A 19,975-nucleotide genomic window follows, 5' to 3' on the forward strand; every position below is an offset into this window, starting at 1 on the left:
AGACTGTGACCTGCTTGGATGCTGTACATGGTCAAGGAGTTACGGTTATGAGAAATAATACATTTAAAATTGTTTCAGCAGCGACTGAATGGAAATAAAAAGATTTTGCCAAAATTACAGTGACAGATTCAGGCTCTAAACCTGGAGAGAGTTAAAAGCAAATCCAAAATGCAGAGAAAAACAACATCTATGTGATTGTTTTTTTCAATAAATTTTGAAACTTTCAGCAACTTCCCACACGATAAAACCTTAGAGACGACATGTCTGAATTCATGAAATAATAAAAATGAATTAAGGTGAATGAAATTAGAGGATCTGAAAAAATGTAAGCAATATCATCTGGTATCATCTGGCTTATTTAGTACTTTCAAGAAAGTAGAAAATGGGATAACAAAAAAGGCTTTTTTTTAATCTATTCTGGGCACAAATGATGATTTGCTGATAGAACTTTGTAGCCTGCACAGCCTGGTACACCATACGTCATTGTAGGTGAGCAGCGACTCTCAACCATCCACACATTTGCTTGAAATTAAGTGCAAAAAGAACAAATGATGGTGCACATTTCTTTGAGTCCAGTCATGGGTCTGCACCGGCAGAACAAACCACTTAACCAGTTCACCTGCATCTATAAACAGCAGCCGGAATGACTTCATATCAACACAGCAGGAGGCGCTTTGGGCTGAAGGAGGTCTGGATCTGCTTTCGCTCAAGCTTGATGTCATGATGTCTGAAACCTCCTCGAACTCAAACAGCGGTCCACATGAGAGTGAGATCACACGATCACCGACGCCAGAAAAATAAAAGATCTCATGTGGATGTTTGGGAGAAATCGCTGAAACAGCACGTGCAGGAGGAACCCGATTCTCCCCGCAGAGGGAGCGCCCCTACAACTGGGTCAAGCACCACAAAACGTGTCAAAGGGAATTCCTGAAGGATAAACACACAAATTGTGACGAGGACGTAAAGCAAAGCTGCAATCAAGCCTGTTGGAACAGAAATAAGTAAAAGTATAAGAGACCCTGCAGGCCAGCGACCCCCTCAAACACTTTCAAGCTACAGTGGGAACGATTTACAGAAACACAATTAGACTGGAAAGAAGAGAGAGAGGAGACAGAAGAGCACATTGATGGCGTGTGAATGGAAACCCCCTTCTGCCACATACAGTACCGGAGAAACAGGCTTCTGCTTTAGAAGCGCTGCTAATGTATTCAGCCTTCCTCTCTGGAAATGAGGAAACTTGGTCTGCACGCATCTCTCTCTCTCTCTCTCCCTCTCTCTCTCGCTCTCTCTCTCGCAGAATGCACTCACACTTTGAAAACTACTTTTATCAGAGGAAGAATGCCGTCTAAAAATAGCATGCGTGCCATGGCTCATCAGTTTTTCATGACATGCAGAAAAAAAAAAGAAGAGGAGAGAAGAAACTAGAGCAGCACGAGGAAAAACGAGGACAAGATCTCAAGATCTGCAGTGAGAGAGCGATATGCTGACCCAGTTTGAGGGCACAGTAAAAACGCAGCATCAGTTTTTCGTGCAGAGGGATGGAGACGGTTCAGCAGCAGCAGCAGCAGCCGGCACACCTCCTCCACCAGCCGGAGAGCAGCCGGCTCATCAATACTGCATGTCAGCCCGAACCACGTCCAGGCAGCGGCACTCACCTTCTTCTCCTTTTTCCACAGCCTGAGACAGCAGAAGCTCCAGAAAAACAAATCTCCCACCATGTCAGCGAGAGCCGGCGCTCGCCCTCCGTCTAGTTCATCCCACTGAGGCGGCCGATTCCCCCGCTGTCACAACAAAACACTGGCGGCGGCCAAGCCGGGCAGAGAGGGAGGGAGGAGAGAGCAGCCCACGCCTCTGCAGCTGAGCTCATCTCTGAATCAGACTCACTGCCCCTCCTCCTCCTCCTCCTCCTCTCTCTTGCTATGACCTCATCGCTTCCTGTTTGGCTCCGCCCCCCTCTTGCACACGCTCCATGTGATGAGACGCCCTCTGCTCGAGGCACATGTTCAATTCGTTTGCAATGGAGGGCGAGTGTGCTCGCTTTCAGGTGGCAGGCCGCTGGACGCCGCGGTGAGCTCATATGAGCTTATTTCCTCTCTGATTGCAACTAAATGACCAGATTACAGCTGGAAGTGAAGACAGCTTACAAGAGGCCATAACTATCTCTGGCCCTCACAAAACACACAATTTCAGTTCCCCTTACTAAAAGAACAAAAAAAGACTATCTGATCTACATTTATTATTGGATATGTCCCACTGATATAACCTACTGATTTATTTCACATAATAGATATTTAATGAAATGCTACTTTTATTGGACATTTTATTGGTCATGGTGCTTTTATGTGTGAAATGTCAATGTGGTAATGGGGAGGCTTTTGTTTCGTACAGAAGCTTTTCATGCCTTAAATCTCCTCATAACTCTTCACAATAAGGCAAAAAGATGTGTTACTGTAGGAATTAATTATTACACCAAGCCCCTGGCAGTTTGCTCAATAATGTAAGACTTTTAGAACACAGAAATGAAGAAAAAACAAAAAAAGGCAGTGTCACTGTCACATGCACTGAGTGTGTTCTGGTTTTCCCTGACTTGACTCAGACTGTAAAGATGTAATCTCACATGTCCAGCATGCCCTGCATACCCCGAGGTGTGGACCCTGCCTCACCTCACACCCACACTGGAGGACTGGAGGACTGGAGGACTGGAGGACTGGAGGACCATCTGAGAGCTCAGATATTATTAGAGCAACAGATCCACTTCCTGCTGGCTCTCATGTTAAAGCAGCCGAGACGCACTTCAGAGGCAGACAGCTGAGAGACACAGGGTGATCAAGTTACTGTGGAAGTTATGGATGCTGCATTAGTGGATGAGAGAGAGAGAGAGAGAGAGAGAGAGAGAGAGAGCGAGAGAGAGAGAGAGAGGGAGAGAGAAAGAGCTCTTCAAACTGAAGCTATCCAGCGGGAAGGTCAACAAGCAGATGAAAAGACCACATTCAGTCTGAATGATCTGATTATTCAAGCTGTTTTTAATGGCACGATTCAAAATTCTAATAAAAAAAGAATATGATGTCTGTAATGTGTGAATCATTTTATTTTTTTTCTAGTTAAAATAAACTGCTTTCCAGATACTGGCTAGAGCCTGACTAATTATCAAAAGTAGCATCTCTTAAAAAACATCTATTTGGATCCTGAACACAGTGAGGTACTTCAGGAAGGGTTGTTTGAATGTGCCATCAGAAGTCATCCCTCTGTAATGCTCATTCATTTTCTCTTTTTCCAAGAACTTTTTTTATGTAGAAATGGGACAGAGCACATTTCATCACAACACAGTACCAGAATCCAGCCTGCGCCGACGCTGCGCTCCAACATGTTTGTTTCATACAGGATTTTACGTAATGTAATCTGGTAATCTTCCACAGTCATTAAAGTTGTGGGGGGTTTTTTTATGAGTAATAAATTTTTTGTCTTTCATTTGTTTCCCAGAAACAGTTTCATTATCAATCACTGTTACAAAAATGAAAGACGAAAACATAAATTATCAAGAGCAAAGCTTGGCAAGATACACAAACCAGTCAGCACGAGGACCACTGAATCACCACAGAGGAAGCTGCAGATACGAAGGTGACATTAAGAGTTCAGAAACTCAAACATCTAACCTGAACACAGAAACGCTGCCAGGAACATTTTATTGTTCTAAATAGATTAAAAATAGATTAAAAAATTGATTACAAAATTAAAAAAATTGATAAACTTGTTGACACTGATTTGTTGTGTGTTTTATTTTTTTGGACTATCACCTCTGTCCTTTTGGAACAGCTGCAATAAACATACATTTACAAACTGAAATGATCAGTAAACAATCAATTTTAAACATGGACAAAGGAGGCACATATTAAAATATGTTTTTAGTTGCAGCTTTGCTTCAAACAGTGTTCGTGACTTTCCATGCAGTAACCCAAATAAGATTAAAAATATCCTAAAACGTAAATAAGATATAGACTGAAAGGAAAAGTGGTGAAGTTCAAACCCCCTGACTCTCAGAGAAGTGAAACCAAACGGCCCACAGCTCCTCGGCCCGCGGGGGGAAATCCAGCCTGCAGAGGCTGCTGCTTTCGTCACGGTTTCCCCACTCTGGGAAGTCTCACCGCCGCTCACTGAGCGCTTCTGTGAGACAATGGCCTGATTCAAAGAACGAAACAGATCCCATCATGAACCTACAGAGCAGGTTTAAACAAGTCTCTTCACAGCGATAGAGAGCTTCTTGATGAGATCCGCTGCTGAAAAAACAGTCCAAACAGCCACATCTTGACAAACATGGCTGCTTTAACACCTATTACACAGGAGGCTGTCTTCACTTAGAGACCAAACAATCCTCAGTCAGGTGTTTACAGGAACAACAGACAGATTCCCACTCACCAACAGACACATCACCCCAGTGGGAGGTGATCAGGGTCACTGCAGGTCTGGGACTTTCCATCCACTTCATGACAAACTCACAAAACATCTCTGTTTCTCAATATCAACCGAAAACATACAGCAGTGTTTGTTCCAATGAATCAAAATGCTGCAAATGTTTTTACTAAGTTAATGTGATGAGACTAATATCAAACCGTCATAAAGTGAAAGTGAAGACGAACAAAAGACGAGTCATTCCCGCAAAATGTTTTCAAAGTTTTCCCAACAAAACATGTGATCCAAAAGAGTTTTGAGACATTGTGATTTCTTAGAAATCCACCTCTTATTGTTTCAAAACCAAAGAAGTGTATTGAGCAACAAAATTAGAAAACAGAAAGGAAAAAAGTCCCCAAGACTTTTTAGGATGAAGTAAATATAGAAAAACAGAACTTCAGTGTGGCTGAGCTGCTTTAACAGGGTCACAAAAAAAAAAAAGATCACATGATCTGCACGTTTGATATGGGACAAGTTTTCAATTCAACACGTAAACTCTGCATAAAAAGGCCCCGATGTGGGTTTTAGACAAGAGGCCCTCCTTTAATTCATAGAGGTGTGAGAAAAAATATGTTTTATCTTTGAAATCCATCGGACACATTTTTAAGACATCTGCTACCTCTAAACTTTTCAATGTCTCTATCCGAGCCACAAAACACCCGTTTGTCCTGCGCAGACAGGATGCAACACGTTATGTACCTTGTTGATGTGAAGGAACACATAAATGAGCCCCTGCTGTGAGACGACTGTCACTACAACAACAACAGCAACAACAACAGCAACAACACAAGGTCTGTGTTCATATAAATGTCCATAAAAAAGAGGAACTGCAGAACAACTGAGGTTACTTACTCATTTCTTCTTTAAATGTTATGCATGTACATAACTACAAAACAAAGCAGCCAGACGGACCACAGACCTTAAAACAAAAGTGTTTCTCATTATTTCTGTTTTTGTTGCTCCCTGACCAAAAGCAAAATGTCTTTTCTGAGCTCTCTGTGCCCCAGAAAGCTTCAACATCATTACTTGTCTTTTTTCTGTGTCTCTGACGCATTGAACTAGCTATTAATTCATTTCATATGCAAAGTTTAACACTACTTTACATGGTACTTTCATTACAGGGGTGTTTTAAAAGACCAAACAGCGAGCCATGAGGAACAAACTTCACTGTCTTCAATGACGGCAGAACAAAGCCAGATGGCAGGGCTCCCACGGGGCCTTGATCTCTGCACCACGGAGTCAGTGTGAGATCACTTGATGAAAGGAGACGCTGAGAAAAACTCAAACACGGAGGGAAAACTGCGGCGACCACGGCGCAGCATGCCCAACAACTCCAGTCAAACACGCTGAGAAACTGTGGGCAGCGACAAGAAGAAGAAGAAGAAGAAGACCTGTCGAGTGTTCAAGGAAATTATTGGAGAAAACATCCCGACTGTCAGACTAAACACTTTGATCAGCCATAACATTATGACTGGGGAAGTGAATAACAGGGCATTCTGGTAAAGTTCGTGCGTTAGAAGCAGATAAATGGAAAAGTGGCGGGTACTGAAAGGGTTTTGAAGAGTCATGGACGGCCGAGTCTCACTGGGGAGTGAACGCTGTTGTGTGAGCTAGACGAGCTACTGTAGCTTATACTGAATTAATGCAGAATTAATGGACGTTTCTCCAATCCCCCTCTACCTTAGCCCTGAGCCATGCGGGAGGTTGACTTTATCTCTTGCCTTGCTGATTCTCCCTCGAACCTAAAGACGGCTGTGATTAACGCAGACTCATCCGTCAGCAGGCGGGGGACTGATGGACGGACAGAGCGAAGGAGGGACGAGCTGAGAGGAAAATCCAATCGCCTCGGTTAACTCACTGTTTCGGCACATAAATCTGCCTGAGTAAAAGCTTCCAGTAAATAAACAACCGAGCAGCATCCGCTCGCTGAATTACCTCCTCTGGACTCAGGCTGGAGGTGCTGACTGGAGCAGAAGCTGCAGATGAAGCTGCAGACACACTCCTTCACACCAAAACACTCTCAGCTTTTCCACACATTCATACAAAAATGAAAATATCGTTTTCCCCAAAAGTGAAAAACATTTATTTTTTGATCAAGGCAAAGTTTTTACACTGAATAAACCCATCATTTGATCATATTGTGGAAAGAAGGACCTACTTCCAAACCAAAAAAGCAAACCTGTTGGCCATATTTTCAGTATTATTTCAGACTTCTTGTCATTTATGGGCAGCCACACCATAAAGGACCATACTGTGAAGCAGTTGCTCAGCACCCACGTCCAAAATCCCATCCCACAAACTGTCTGAGGCAGACTGTTAAGATTTCTTTTTAAGGTGAAAACCTTAAATACGGCGTAACATATTCCAGAGATTAGGACTGTGAACAGTAAAATGATACTGCAGCACTTGGTGTGGAGGTAATGATATCTTTACTAAGTTTACCACTGTAGCTAAAGAGAAACCCATGAAACTGCCACTGAATGCCTTTATTCACTCCTCTAAAACAGAATTGTATTCATTTTTTCTCTCTCCATTCAATATTTTACACTGTGAATAAAGTGTGGGACGTCACTCTTCTAGAACGGCCTAGCAGTGTTAACTCGTGTTGCTGAACTGGTTCCTGAGTACGAACTATTGTTGCTCCAGTATCTGAATCTGAGGGACTCTGTTTTCACCTTTCACCCTGATCAGCCCAACAACTCTTGCTTGAAAGTAAAAAAAGAAAAAAAAAAAAAGTCTTTGACAAAAGTGAAGCTGAATGCAGAGAATCAGAGAACTTATCGCCATGTGAAACAAGAAGAAAAAGACTCAAATGTGTTGGACTTGAATGAGGTGTGATGAGATAAACCCGTCCCTGCCTGGCTTTGTCTCTCCCTTCAGTGTTTCTCTCTGGCTGACTCCGCAGACCCTCTGACTCATCCCTGCATCACCAACCTCTCCGACTGTGGCGGCAGTTCGGTGCGCCTCAAAAATAGCAGCGTGTTAATCTGCACAGGTGTCAGAGTGACTGTGCAGGACTGGAGTCCACATTCCCTTTGTCCTGGGTGGAGCAGGGAGCTGAATCTGTACGCACTAGCATGACTGGACCGAGCGACCGAGGCCTGACCGGCTGACGAAACTCAAATTTGCTAAAGTGCAGCTTCAGAGACAGTCAATCAGTGGCTTTGCACCGAGGGGCAATAAAGCAAAGGAGGAGAAAGACACAGCAGTGCCGCCCGCCACCTAATTCACTTTCGGGTCTGCCTCAGGATTCATTACTGAGATTGCTGTGTAAAGGACAAGCTGTGAATAACAAAAATACACACACATACACACACTTCAGAAACGTCTGTCTGCTGTATGCGTCCACACGCACGTCCAACCAGAAACTTTGTTCCCAAAGAATGAAGTCAGCTCTTCATTTAGAGCATCAGGAACACCAGCAGTCCGTCTGTTATTGACGCAGTCGACACTTGGTCCTCAGAGGCCGTTCATCACCTGAAGCAGCCACTTAGCGTCCTCTAACCACCACAGTCTGCTTCATTACAACAAGCTCAAATAGAACGTTAAAAGAAATACAGCAGCACCGACACTGCGGCTAAAAATGGAAGCGAAACGATCATAATGATGTAGCATTGAAGCACAAATGGAAACACACTGACCTCTTTAAAAAGCACCGGATCATTTTACTGCTGCTAATGAGACCGTTTAGCTGTTTAAGCATCACTGAGGATTCTTCTGTCACGCCATGCAGACAAGCGGTAGTTCTTCCAAGCGTGAGTCCAACATGTTTCCACAAACAGCTTACATCAGTCTTGTATAATCTGTTTTCACAATTTCCAAGAGTGGAAATTGGTTTGTTTGACAGCAGTCCGCCACAGAAATGCCATCCGGTAAACTTACTCTTTTGCATTTCGACTCGATGACAATCTCTGAACTTTTGGCTGTCGACAGTTGCATCATGTTCTGCTGTCGCACTGAGACTTCCACAACCCGTCTCACCGTACACAAAGCCACGGATTTTAAACCACGATGACAGATACTGTCACTACGGCCCATCTTCTGCTGGAGAAAAACCCACAGCTGAGCTCGAAATGCCATCGGTGCGCTCGTCGTTCTGCGTCTCAGTCTACGAGCCTGAAACAAATCAAGCCAGGGAGCAGTTCAATCTATTTAAACTTCATGGTTTTCATTTGATTATTTCATTACCCCTGAGCCCCCCAGTTCAAGTGTCTGAAAAATAATTATGCTTGCAAACACTCACAGCTAATTGTTGCCCTAAAACCTGAATGAAAGCACTGATTGGGGTCAGAGCGAGTAAACTGACTCCGAACATCCACTCAGTGCTTTGTGGGCTGCACGTGTCTGCTCCGCCACAGAGCTAAGCCCTGAAAATTACTTTGGGTGCGCCTTTAGAGGAGATATGAGGCGAACAGAACCTCAAGCCTGTATTTGTGCAGTAAATTGCACTTTTGATCCGCCCGATCTGCGCAAACACACTAAGCTGACTGACTCCCACCGCCTCCAACCTGGAGACGGGTTCAGGATGAAAACCACTTCAAATATCAGCTGTTCGTTCTCACATAAAGACAACATATTAGGTTACAGCAACATGAAATATTGATGGTTTTCTTCAGGCTCTGATTGTTTCTGATTCAACAAACCGACACGCGTCTTCCTTGACGTTGGTATCCTGTCTCCTCTATAATGCGGCCAAGCCTTTTGTTCATCTCCTCTCCAGCACCGTGATCACCTCTATTGTGCGCGAAACCCTTTCCTGTGTCACCACGACATCGCTGGAGGTCTGTAAGACGATCTCAAGGCACCAGGGTCAGTTACAGGTCTGGCACGGGCCCGACGTGCGCCGACGCCGCTGTGCACGTGCAGGCTCCGGCGGTAAACGCTCCGACGTGTAACTCGAGGTCTGTCAGCAAACAAAGAGCCGGCCAGGTGACGAGAGACGAGCCGGAGCGCGCATGGACGAGATGAGATCCGGTCGCCTTACCATGATGAGGCCCGTGGTGATGGGGTCATTGCAGCCGTGGCACAGCTCCCCGAACTTAGTCCAGTAGTCCTTCTTGCAGTAGAGCCGTCCATCTTTCTCATAATACCAGTGGGACAGTGAAGCGCTGCACTCACAACACCTGACGGAGGAAACAGACACGTGAGCGAATGATCGATAATTCTTCATTTTTAACCAAAAGTGACAGAACAAGTCTCGCAATTCATAGTTAAACGAGTAACAAATATTACTCATAGTACAACTTTAATAGATGATCCTCCAAAAAAATGCAAACATCAATAAATGGTTGTTTTATGCCGTTTATTTCAACACACACAACATACACTCAGAAAAACCAGGCACTGTTTTTTCCATAACAGATGATTCAAATAAGTAATTACTGTTTGAATCTTTAACCTCTCAGGAAGTTCACAGTTTAAACATGACGTTTTCTGCTCCACAACAATTTGAGCCCAAATTTCTTTCAGATGGTGAAAAACAACCCGGCGTACTCCGACAACACCGATCATAACGTGCAGAGCGTCATTAGTGTTTGGCTCGAGGCGCTTCGGGAGCTGCTTCTCACCAAATGAAATTGTTGTTTTGTTGACAGAACATTATATTGAGCTGCGCTCTGTAGGCCGTATTTAACCCTCCTGATGACACCCTGCAGAGCCTCAAATTATAGTTTTCATGGAGATGATGAGTCCGTGTGTGTCGATCACACAGTGAGCGTTGGGAAAACACCAGTAATGGCAAAAGGAAAAGACAGATAGAAAACAGGTGAACCTGAGACGAACCTGCGTCGAAAGGAGGCTCAATAATTCACAACTGATCACTCATTTCTTCCAAATAAAAGTAAGAGAAAATTGTTTTTATTTTCCAAAATAATGCATCTACCTTGATAAGCAAATTTCAATTGATCTCATGCAGTTGTTATTTTGCCGATTAAAGAATTTTGCCGCTAGATTTATTGATTTATCTATTTGAGAAATAATTCAACACACATCAGTGGATTTCAAAGTCAAAACAGTTACAGACTGTACATAAACATATAGATGACTCAAATTAAAAACATCTAACTGAAAGGATTATTTTTCTATTTATTATGAGGTGAAAACTGAGGAAGGGGAGCCATAAAGGAGATATTTCAAAAGCAGACATACCAATATGTCAGATATGTGTCTGATCCTTCAGCAGAGGTCAACCACAAATCATTGGTTGCCTGAATGAACATCACACTGTGACACACTGAAACACACACAAATCCATTTCTTTCACAATACTGACTCACAGGGTTCAAGTGTAAAGTTGTCAAGAGCAAACTTGCTTACAGAGAAACGGGAAAAGTCTGGATTTGCTCCACTGATCATTCTATCGACTAGAATGTCTGTCTCTCCCTCTGACTCTCATGTACAGCCTGTCTTTGTGCAAGCCGTCACATTTGCTCTGCATGTGTCCATAAATCAAAATGTGTGTTAATCCGCTCTGATACATGTTACACCATCATTCACTGGTGACTTACAGCAGCACTGACATGCTCGCTGGCTTGTGTGTGTGTGTGCTTGTTTATAATCTGCCTAAATCTTTGATTGTAACATTCATGACTACGTGACCGTTTCCATCCCTTCCGTCTGAGACTGCCTCGGCTTAAAGCGCCGCAGCCTGTTGGCTCTGAAGAGGTTAAAGACTGAGCATGTTGAAATACTGAAACACTCTGATTCACTTTGTCCTTCATTTTATCCTCACTTCACTGCTTTCATTAGCATAATTCAAATGTCTCGGTTTTAGTGATTTGTCTGAGTTCTTGGTGTCTGAGTGTGACGTGAAATCCAGCTTTATTCAATAATCCTCAGTGTGGTCACACTGCATTAAAAACCCACAATGCACTTCACCAATTTCACTGGACATTTAGCCTTTGGCCTTTAACACACATCCTCTCACACCCTGCAGAATCAGGAGCAGGCTGAGGTTTCAGGCTCAAAACTACCAGCACCAGGAAGGAAGGAAGGAATGATGGGTGAAAGACAAAAAATAATAAGTACATGTGTTTTCAAAAAAGAAAAGTTTTGATTCTCATGTCTGATTTCCTCACCAATGTCATATTTCATTTGCTGAGAGCATTATCTGCAGGTTTGAGAAGAAATCTGTAAATGAGACTCTTGGACGACTTCCTTTATTTTTTGTTGAATGTAACAAAATGATAAATTCAGTTCTTTGCTCTTTGCTGTTAAACTGTGGAGCTGGTGGCTACAGCACTACCTCGAGGAAGGAAGGCTCATTCAACATTCAACAGAAGCAGCAGCTCTCTGTGACTTTGCCCAAGGTCCTGCACTTTTGTAAAATCATACACACGCACACGCGCAGACGCACGCACAACCTTGGGGATGCACACACGCAATTTATTTATTAGACAGACAGACGCACTCTGTCTCCCCAGCGTCTGCGTGCAGAGCTTCAGTGCAGCGCAGCAGATTGTGGCAGAGCTGCTTCGCTATGCAGCCTGTTGGGGTGAGTCTGTGTGTGTGTGTGTGTGTGTGTGTGTGTGTGTGTGAGAGGGGGGGGAGATCTGGAAGTGGGTCAAAGCTTTCAGGAGACGTCCGCAGCGTCAGGCCAGGAGCGGCTCGGCTGTCTTGGCTCTCTGCCGCTCGATAACTGCTGCTGCGTCTGCAGTCATACTGCAGACCCCCCGCTGAGAGGCGGTCGTACCTGGGTGGGATGCGCTCCAGCGCGCACGCACGCACGCAATCACAGACGAGATGCCCACAGAGAGGCGGGAGGGAGATTAAAGCCTCCAGGTTCAGCTCTGCTCACAGAAATGTGTCTGTGAGCAGGGCGGGGAGTGGCTGCGCTCTCTTAAAGATATGGGTGAATACAGGAGCGGCTCCCTGATGGAGGACTCCTGCCTTCGGGACACGAGTATTATCTCCCCTGTGAAGTAGACACCAAAGTATCACCACAAAACCAAAGAAAAAAAACAACACAAAAGAATAACAGCCGGTGCCTATTCCAGGGTAGCAGTTAACGTGTCAATGTTCCTCTGCAGCCTCGTTTTGTGTTGTTTTTCGGAGGCTGCGTTCGCGCGTGCCTCGGCACGGACGGGTAAGAGGATTATCTGTGTGGAGAAGTCAGAGAGTCTTTACCAGCTTTACTGTGAGCCTCAAACATCTCACTGGGTGGAATCCTAAATACTACCAGCAAACTGTTAAAAAAAAAATTCAAAATCTGCAGGAATAAAATGTTTTGGAGAGCAAACGAGAGGCAGAGATGAGTCAAAATGATTATTGACAAGTGAAAAAGGTCAAGAACAAAGAAATGCCGGTGCAGGCTGCACACATAAATCACTCTCTTGGATGAGTGAGAGGAAGCAGAGCAGATTTCAAATACCCAGCAGGATCCCAGAGGGCAGCAAGCAGCCAATCAGAGAGGAGCTGAGGCGGCGGGAGGACAGCGCCTCCCCTCCCGCTCGCATCCCTGATGGAATTAGCTGAAAGGGTCTCAGGGAGGAGGATGAAATTCCTCTTCCAGGCCTTTACCTCCGGCCTCTCACCTTCAAACATCTGAGCCCACATTGATCCGAGTCCTGCTGAGGGTCGTCGCCTTCACTGACTCAGTGGCTCCAATCCGTCACGGCCGCCACTCTCAGAGAAAATCTGCTGGCTTCAGGTCAGAGTGTGCAGCTCTGTCCCGACTCACCATGAGGTCAACGATACATTTTAACCTTTCGTCATGGGGTTGCAGCTCTTTTTCAGCTTACTCTACCCTGAATAATTGTAAAAAATGTCAATTTTGACGCATTTCATTCTCTTCATAGACAGAAAAAATGCGATTATGTCAAAGACTGATTTTCTTTAAATGTTCACATTTGCATAAAGTGAAATTAGGTTGTATAAATGAATGTAATCTGTCAGCCCAGTATGATTTAAGTTGCGTTTCTGGCTACATGCGCCACCTCTGGCCACGTTTCAGCGGGACGAGTGATTGACAGGCTGGACACTTTATCGTACCGCTTCTGTTTTCCTCAGTCAGGAAGCGTCGGCTCATTTTAGCCAAATGCAGCATTCTGTCGGTGATTAAATGAGAGAACATATGGAGAAGTGAAAACAGCCCCCTTTCATGCAGATGGGGAAGTGAGTTTGTTTACCGCCAGCTGGGGAGGTGCTGAACTCCGCCGCCTCGTTCACCACAGTCACTCTGCCACCTGCAGAGAACCGTGACTTGAACACAACGCCCTATGTTAACACTATTTATCAACGTCAGTACAGAGATGAACCCTCGTTTCGTATTTGTTTACGTCTGGACTGATTCTGAAAGTGAGCGAGAAATTTGCTCTCGGTGGGACAGTGGAGAAATAAAAACTGTGAGGAAGAAATTAAAATACAGAAAAAGCTCGGACTAGTCAGACAAACCCCACAGCAGAGCTCAGGCTAGGAGACGACGACTGCTTGCAAAAGGAGGTTAAACAGTAAATGGACTGCACTTAAATCAGGGGGGTTTCCTCCTGCAGGTCTCCAAGGATATTAAAACTGGTGCAAAAAGCTGCTGGTCTGACGCCGGGAGCAACCTGGGAGTTCAACGTGCTGCTGAAAGACATTTCAGAGAACCCGCAGGAGGAGCAGGCCATCAAGCATCTGACCCTGTGAAAGAGGCCGATCCACATCCGCAGGAGGATCTAACTGCAGAACACAAAACTCCCAGACACAGTCAACACCGAGTGGATTTACCAAACATGTCTACAGCAAAGGACATATAGAGGAACATCTCCCGCTGACAAAAGGTTAGTTTCTGCACACGTGCTGAGCCGCTGTGCTTCAATAAGAGTCAGAAATGAGCACAGCAGAATCCAGGTGAGCAACAACTGGACATTAAGTCACAATACTGTCAAAAATACTTCATACCTTTATGGTTATTGAAATGAAAAGTGATTAAATGGTGAATTCTGAAGAAATAGAAGCAAATCAGCAATATGCACACACACACACACACACACACACACACACACACACACACACACAAAGAACCTCTAGCCTTCGTGTTTTAGATGCTCTAACACTCCTGAATAAAAACAAGGGTTTAACATCAAGACCTGCATACACCTTGACAGGACCCATTTATTGGAATTAGGAGTGTTTGACATCCAAAATATCTAAAACACGCCGGGCAGGGAAACATGAGAGGCAGAACGAACAAGCTCTGTCTCCGATTCACTTCCTATTCATTTTGCACCGCCGACTGGAGCTGCTTCCATTCTTTCTGTCACAAGAAGTAAGATTCTAATCTACAAAATCTAAACCAGATATTATGACTTTGCTGCATTTCCTCTTCACAGGTGAAAGCTTGTGTTCAGGAGCATACCTCAAACCTGCAGAGTACAGAGTTCTCAGTGTTGATTTGTGTTACTTACTAAGTGTGAGAATAATAATAGTTAGTCCACTATAAGTTGAGATTTTTCACTGAAAACTCTTGTTCCCACTTGATTTACGGTACATATTTTTTTTTAATGATTTAGAAAAACTGCTCATGTGCTGCTGACTTACGCTAGTATTCAATTTACAGACACTTCACTGCAAAACAAAGACATTCAGTAACACAGGCCTTCATGATCAGGCTCAAATGTTCCTTTTTATAAGTTCTACTGTTCTCCTCTGAGGAACACCGCTTTCTCAGTCATTCCTCAGAAAGCCGACGTTCACATGCATCATTCCCACAGAGACGCTGTGATTCATGTGTTTTTGAATGACCTGGGTCATTACTGAACATGATGAGTGAGGGAATGTGAATGAATGAATGAGACTCAACACTCTGACAGATCTGACATCTGAAGCTGCAAATATATTGACTGGTTTACGTTCCCAGTTTTGTCTGTCCAATAAAAAATCATAATATCATAAAATCACCCTAATGACAGGTGTTATATTACTGGTTACTACAGTGTAGCAGAGGTAAAAACTGTTCTCACCTGATGTATTGTGAGACATCATCGGTCCAACACAGGATGAACACAAACACTCTGACACTTTAAAGTTACCAAAAAACATTTGTTTTTACTATTATGGATGAACCGGGAGAACATGGTGATAAACTGGACCTATTTCGGCAATACATTCATTTTTTCTCACAAATATTTGGTTCCTCTTGCCACAACCGGGCTTCAAAACTGGATAGCCCACGCTCAAGGTCAAACCTCGGCCAGATTAATAATGAAGGATCCTGTTTGTACCAATCTGCTGCTCCGACAAACTGATGGTTTTCATTTGTTGTAAAGAGGGCTGGATCAGAAATGTCCAAAAAATCATGACTTCATAAATAAATAATTTTAAGCTGTGGGCCTGCAGCAGTACATAATCTCAAAATGAGTTACACACAGAATTAACTCACACACACACACACACACACACACACACACACACACACACACACACACACACACACACGTACACACACAGACAGGAGACATACAGATAGTTGATTAATTATTTAAGGATGCTAAATGTTCTCATTATATCAGCTCTGCGTTGTGAAGCGGATATGAGATGCTCTGCTGTCCTGCCTTCACATCTGCTCCACAGCAGCTTCAATAAAATTGCATCAAGACTGGTTTTCTACTGCAGCTTCTAGATCTGAGAGATTACCATGTTTAAATATCTTTTTTTAATTGTTTGGTTGGCAATGTGATTTCTATATCAAAATATAGGAATACATTCAGTACCATCTGGGGCCACTAGATGTCACAGTGTGACAACAGAATGCTGCTACAGTAAATAAAAAACCTCCCTTACTGTATTGCATTTTCACACACGCTGGTCATTTGGCTGTGCGGTTACATGTGGGCATGGGAAAACGGAAAAATAACATTCACACCAGTGAAACTCATCTTCTTCATGAGCTGTAGCTCTAACGCCAACAATACAACTCATTCTATGAAGCTCACTCACGCAAACCTGCCTGTTATTTCATTATTCTCTCACCTTACTTGGACTTTTTCAGTACAGAGAAAGAACAAAAAAAAATAGCATCTAATCGCACCTCAAACCTCTCCAGCCATCCATCCTCAGGATAAGTTTGTGGCGCCTGCAGATGTGGGAGTGTCCGTGCACGTGTGGCCGCAGGTCATTAAACGACACGGAGGCCGAGGCGGCAGCAGGAAGCAGGCGCAGTCAAAAGGAAACGGAGCGTGCGTACGCTGGCTGAGGTGTGGCGAGCGATCGTTAGCAAGTGACAGATAAAAAGCTGAAAGATTTATGTGAGGCTGCAACCCTCAAACACAGGACAAACTCTAATGGCGTAATGCATTCTCTAGCAGGTTGGTCACATTGATGTCCGTTCTCCTCCCAAATTCAGCTGGAGTGGACCATTCAAATACTGAAATATAATTTCTTTCATTTCCAGCACATGCTTTTTTCTTGCAATTAAAAACATTAACATTATTTTTTTTAAATAAGAGACCAAACTGTTATGATTGAAAACTTGCTCTATAGTCCCGTTTCCTAACCTTAATCATAATAACCGAGTGTCCTGATCCTAAATGTGGATCCAATTAATAACTTCAGCTCTAAACCATTCTTTTAATCCTCAAATACATCATTTGGTTCATTCTGAACACTAAAAAGTTTTTTCAGGACTCAAAATATGATATAGGAGACCACACACTCACACAAGCACTTCATTAAATATTAAACCATCCATCACGGAAGGACATCCGTCTTCCGTTCGGCTGCCATGACAGCAGAAACACTCTCCGTTCAATAAGCCAATATCCTCACATCTGTTCACTCTTTCCGGTAAAATCAGGAATAATCAGACAGCGGATGCTAAGTGAGGAGTCTGGCAGCAAAAACAAAAATTGTTTCATCTGCGTGAAGCTGCCAAAGTGATTAGAAGCGTATTGTGGCTTTCAACAGATATGACGGGGCGAGTTTGAATATTTTGAGTCAAAACTATACTATATATAAAACTATTCGAGGTAATTCTTTAAAATCATAGATCACTCATTCAGCAGATGTAAGTTATATCTGTTTCAATAACATCATTAAATCACATGCAAATGGCAGACAAGGGTGTTTAACACTGATTTAAATAGTTAAAGTTAAAATAAATAAAAAAAATAAAAATAAAAAAAGTTAAAATAGAGTTAAAATATATTTTGATAATTTGGTATTTCAATTAATGCCTTATAGCACTTTAAGCACTCTGCATTAATGGGGATGGGAGAAAATATCATAAGAGGAGTCAGTAGTTTATGAACGGAATAAAGCTGGCTTTTAGGGCTTCATGTGTGGAACTGCCTGTGAGCGCATGAGTTTTCTCTGAGCATTTCACTTTCTATATCAACAGTCCTTCACCACGAACAAAACACAAGGGTGTAAAACTGCTGAGCCTGTGACACACAGGAAAATCCTCTCTGATCAATCACTGCAAGAAACACAAGCGCTGATCATCACCGTCATCATTATAGTCGTATTTTAACGCTGTGACGCCTTTTATCCAGAGCAGGGTTCATCTTTTGTGGGCTCCACAATGGTGCAGTGTAGCGTGTTCCCAGTTTTCAGCCCCCCACACACACACAGAGAAACACAAGACACGCCCCCACACAAGATCTTGGGGGAGAATTCACCCTCAGAGCAGGAACAAACAGAGCTGGATCCCCGGTCTGGAGACACAGTTTTCACGCCTGATTTGAATCTGAAAGCCGGCAGAGGATGCCCGACAGACAAACTCAGCCGTCTATTATAACATTCGCTATAACTAATGGACTGAAGAGGATAATCTGAGCTGAGTGGGTTTCATTCAGACTCATCGGTCTCATTCCCAGGGATCCCCCGCTCGTCTTTCGCCATGGCAACACAGAATGCCACGGCCATGATGTCATCCTCTCACGCTGAATAAAAACATTACCTCACCCCCCCTACCATCTAGCAAACCCCCCTCTTCAAGGTCTACCAGGAAGTCCCGCAGCCAATCAGGCCCCGGCCTTGGCAGACTGAAACTCAGCGGCGTTCACAGAGACGTCGGCTCCTCCTAAAGAAGCTCGACACGGCGGAGCGGAGCAGGCCATGCATTTTAAACAGTGCAGATAATGGAGTCCCCCACAGCCTCGACTCCACCAAACAAATGTTTCAGACTGTGGGAGACAATCTCTTTATCCGGGGCCCAAAGGTCTATTCAGCGGGTAAACAGGAGTCCTGGCATTCTGGGAGTGAATGGAGCGCACGGCAGCAGTTTCCTTTGTGGCCGCTAAGCAGGCCTGACTGACAGACTGTCAGCACAGTCAGTCCGGGGCCTTCTCACTGCTTCCACTGCCAGGAAACGATAAACAGGTTCAGGATGAGTGTTGATCAGCAGCTCTCATTCACTATCAGACCTCAGTGTTTACACGTACAGTGACCAAAAACTGGAAACACCGAAAACTTTTATACATAATAGAAGCACAGTTTCAACAAGAGTGCTGGAATCTCAGCGACATCCACTTGTGGAAACATTATTTTTGATATTGACAAGTTTTGCTTCACGTACTGAGGTCCAGTACTTTAAAGTCTGATTAATCCATTAACCTCCGGCTTCTCAGACCACAGGATACTTCGACTGGATCTACCCCACTTCTGGAACACTGAACACCCTCAAACCCTGAAAACCCACCTATTCAAACTTGAATACTTAGGAATTAATGGGTTCTAATCTTAGCTTTGTTGGATTTTGTTGTATCTACTGACAGCCAAATCTGTACTGATTACATCTTGAAGTTCTCATAGCCATTATCATCATTGTTAGTAACTTGAGTCAACATTGCATGGTTGCACACAAACTTAACATACTCTGTTCAAGATCTCTTCATGATCTGAGGATTGAAGACCTTAATCACCAGGACCATGTCTCTGTTAATGTGCGTCACAGTAGTTCAGATTGTTTTATAACTGCAGTCATAACAGTTTCTGAACTTAGATCTGTTTCAGATAAATCTATATAGACAGTCTATTGTAGAACAATGACAGCACTCGATAAACCTGGAAGAAATTATGGCTTTAATCTTCTATTGAAGAAAAAAAGAAGAGAAAAGTCCCATTCAGGGTTTTAAGTTTGGTCTCTATTGGTTCCGAACGGCAACAAATTAAATTTCAAAGTGTGATTCAGGTGAAGCCGGATGAGCCAAAAGGTTAGAGTCAGGGAAGAAAGGATTAATCAAAATTCACAGACACATGGGATGACTCTTTCCACCCCTCGGCAAACATTATCAGCAGGTATGAACTCTGCGACACGACAGTCACCCGCAGCATCGCAGAGCTCTTTAGAAGAATATTAATCCGATTTACAACGGCAGCCGTCACTCAAATTGGATAATGAAAAGATGGACTGGAGGTGACATGGTATCACAGGAATGTGCTGCTGTCATGATATTACTTAAGAATACTGAAAAGTTAAATTAAGTTGCCTTATCAGGTTGAAACATGTGAACACCTGAAAGCTTCAAGCTTTAACTTTTCATACGACATCCACAAGATATTCGAATATCGCAGATTTTCACCCCAGGGTGCTGTTGGAGGATATTTTAAA

At 43.6% G+C, this 19,975-nt stretch overlaps 1 protein-coding gene across 3 annotated transcripts in view; it reads right to left on the reverse strand.

The window, feature by feature from the left end:
- Window positions 1-19,975, reverse strand: part of LOC115400186 (LIM domain kinase 1-like) — a 44,341-nt gene that overhangs the window by 13,850 nt on the left and 10,516 nt on the right. For 2 of the 3 annotated variants that reach the window (XM_030107895.1, XM_030107897.1), the window contains one exon: window positions 9,431-9,569. In XM_030107895.1, coding sequence (XP_029963755.1) covers window positions 9,431-9,569 — 139 coding nt within the window. Of the gene's footprint in view, window positions 1-1,655; window positions 1,840-9,430; window positions 9,570-19,975 lie in introns of those variants that run through there. The other variant, XM_030107898.1, reaches the window with a different exon arrangement.

The sequence above is a fragment of the Salarias fasciatus genome, chromosome 14 (genome assembly GCF_902148845.1).
Source record: "Salarias fasciatus chromosome 14, fSalaFa1.1, whole genome shotgun sequence".
In the NCBI taxonomy this organism is placed as follows: Eukaryota; Metazoa; Chordata; class Actinopteri; order Blenniiformes; family Blenniidae; genus Salarias; species Salarias fasciatus.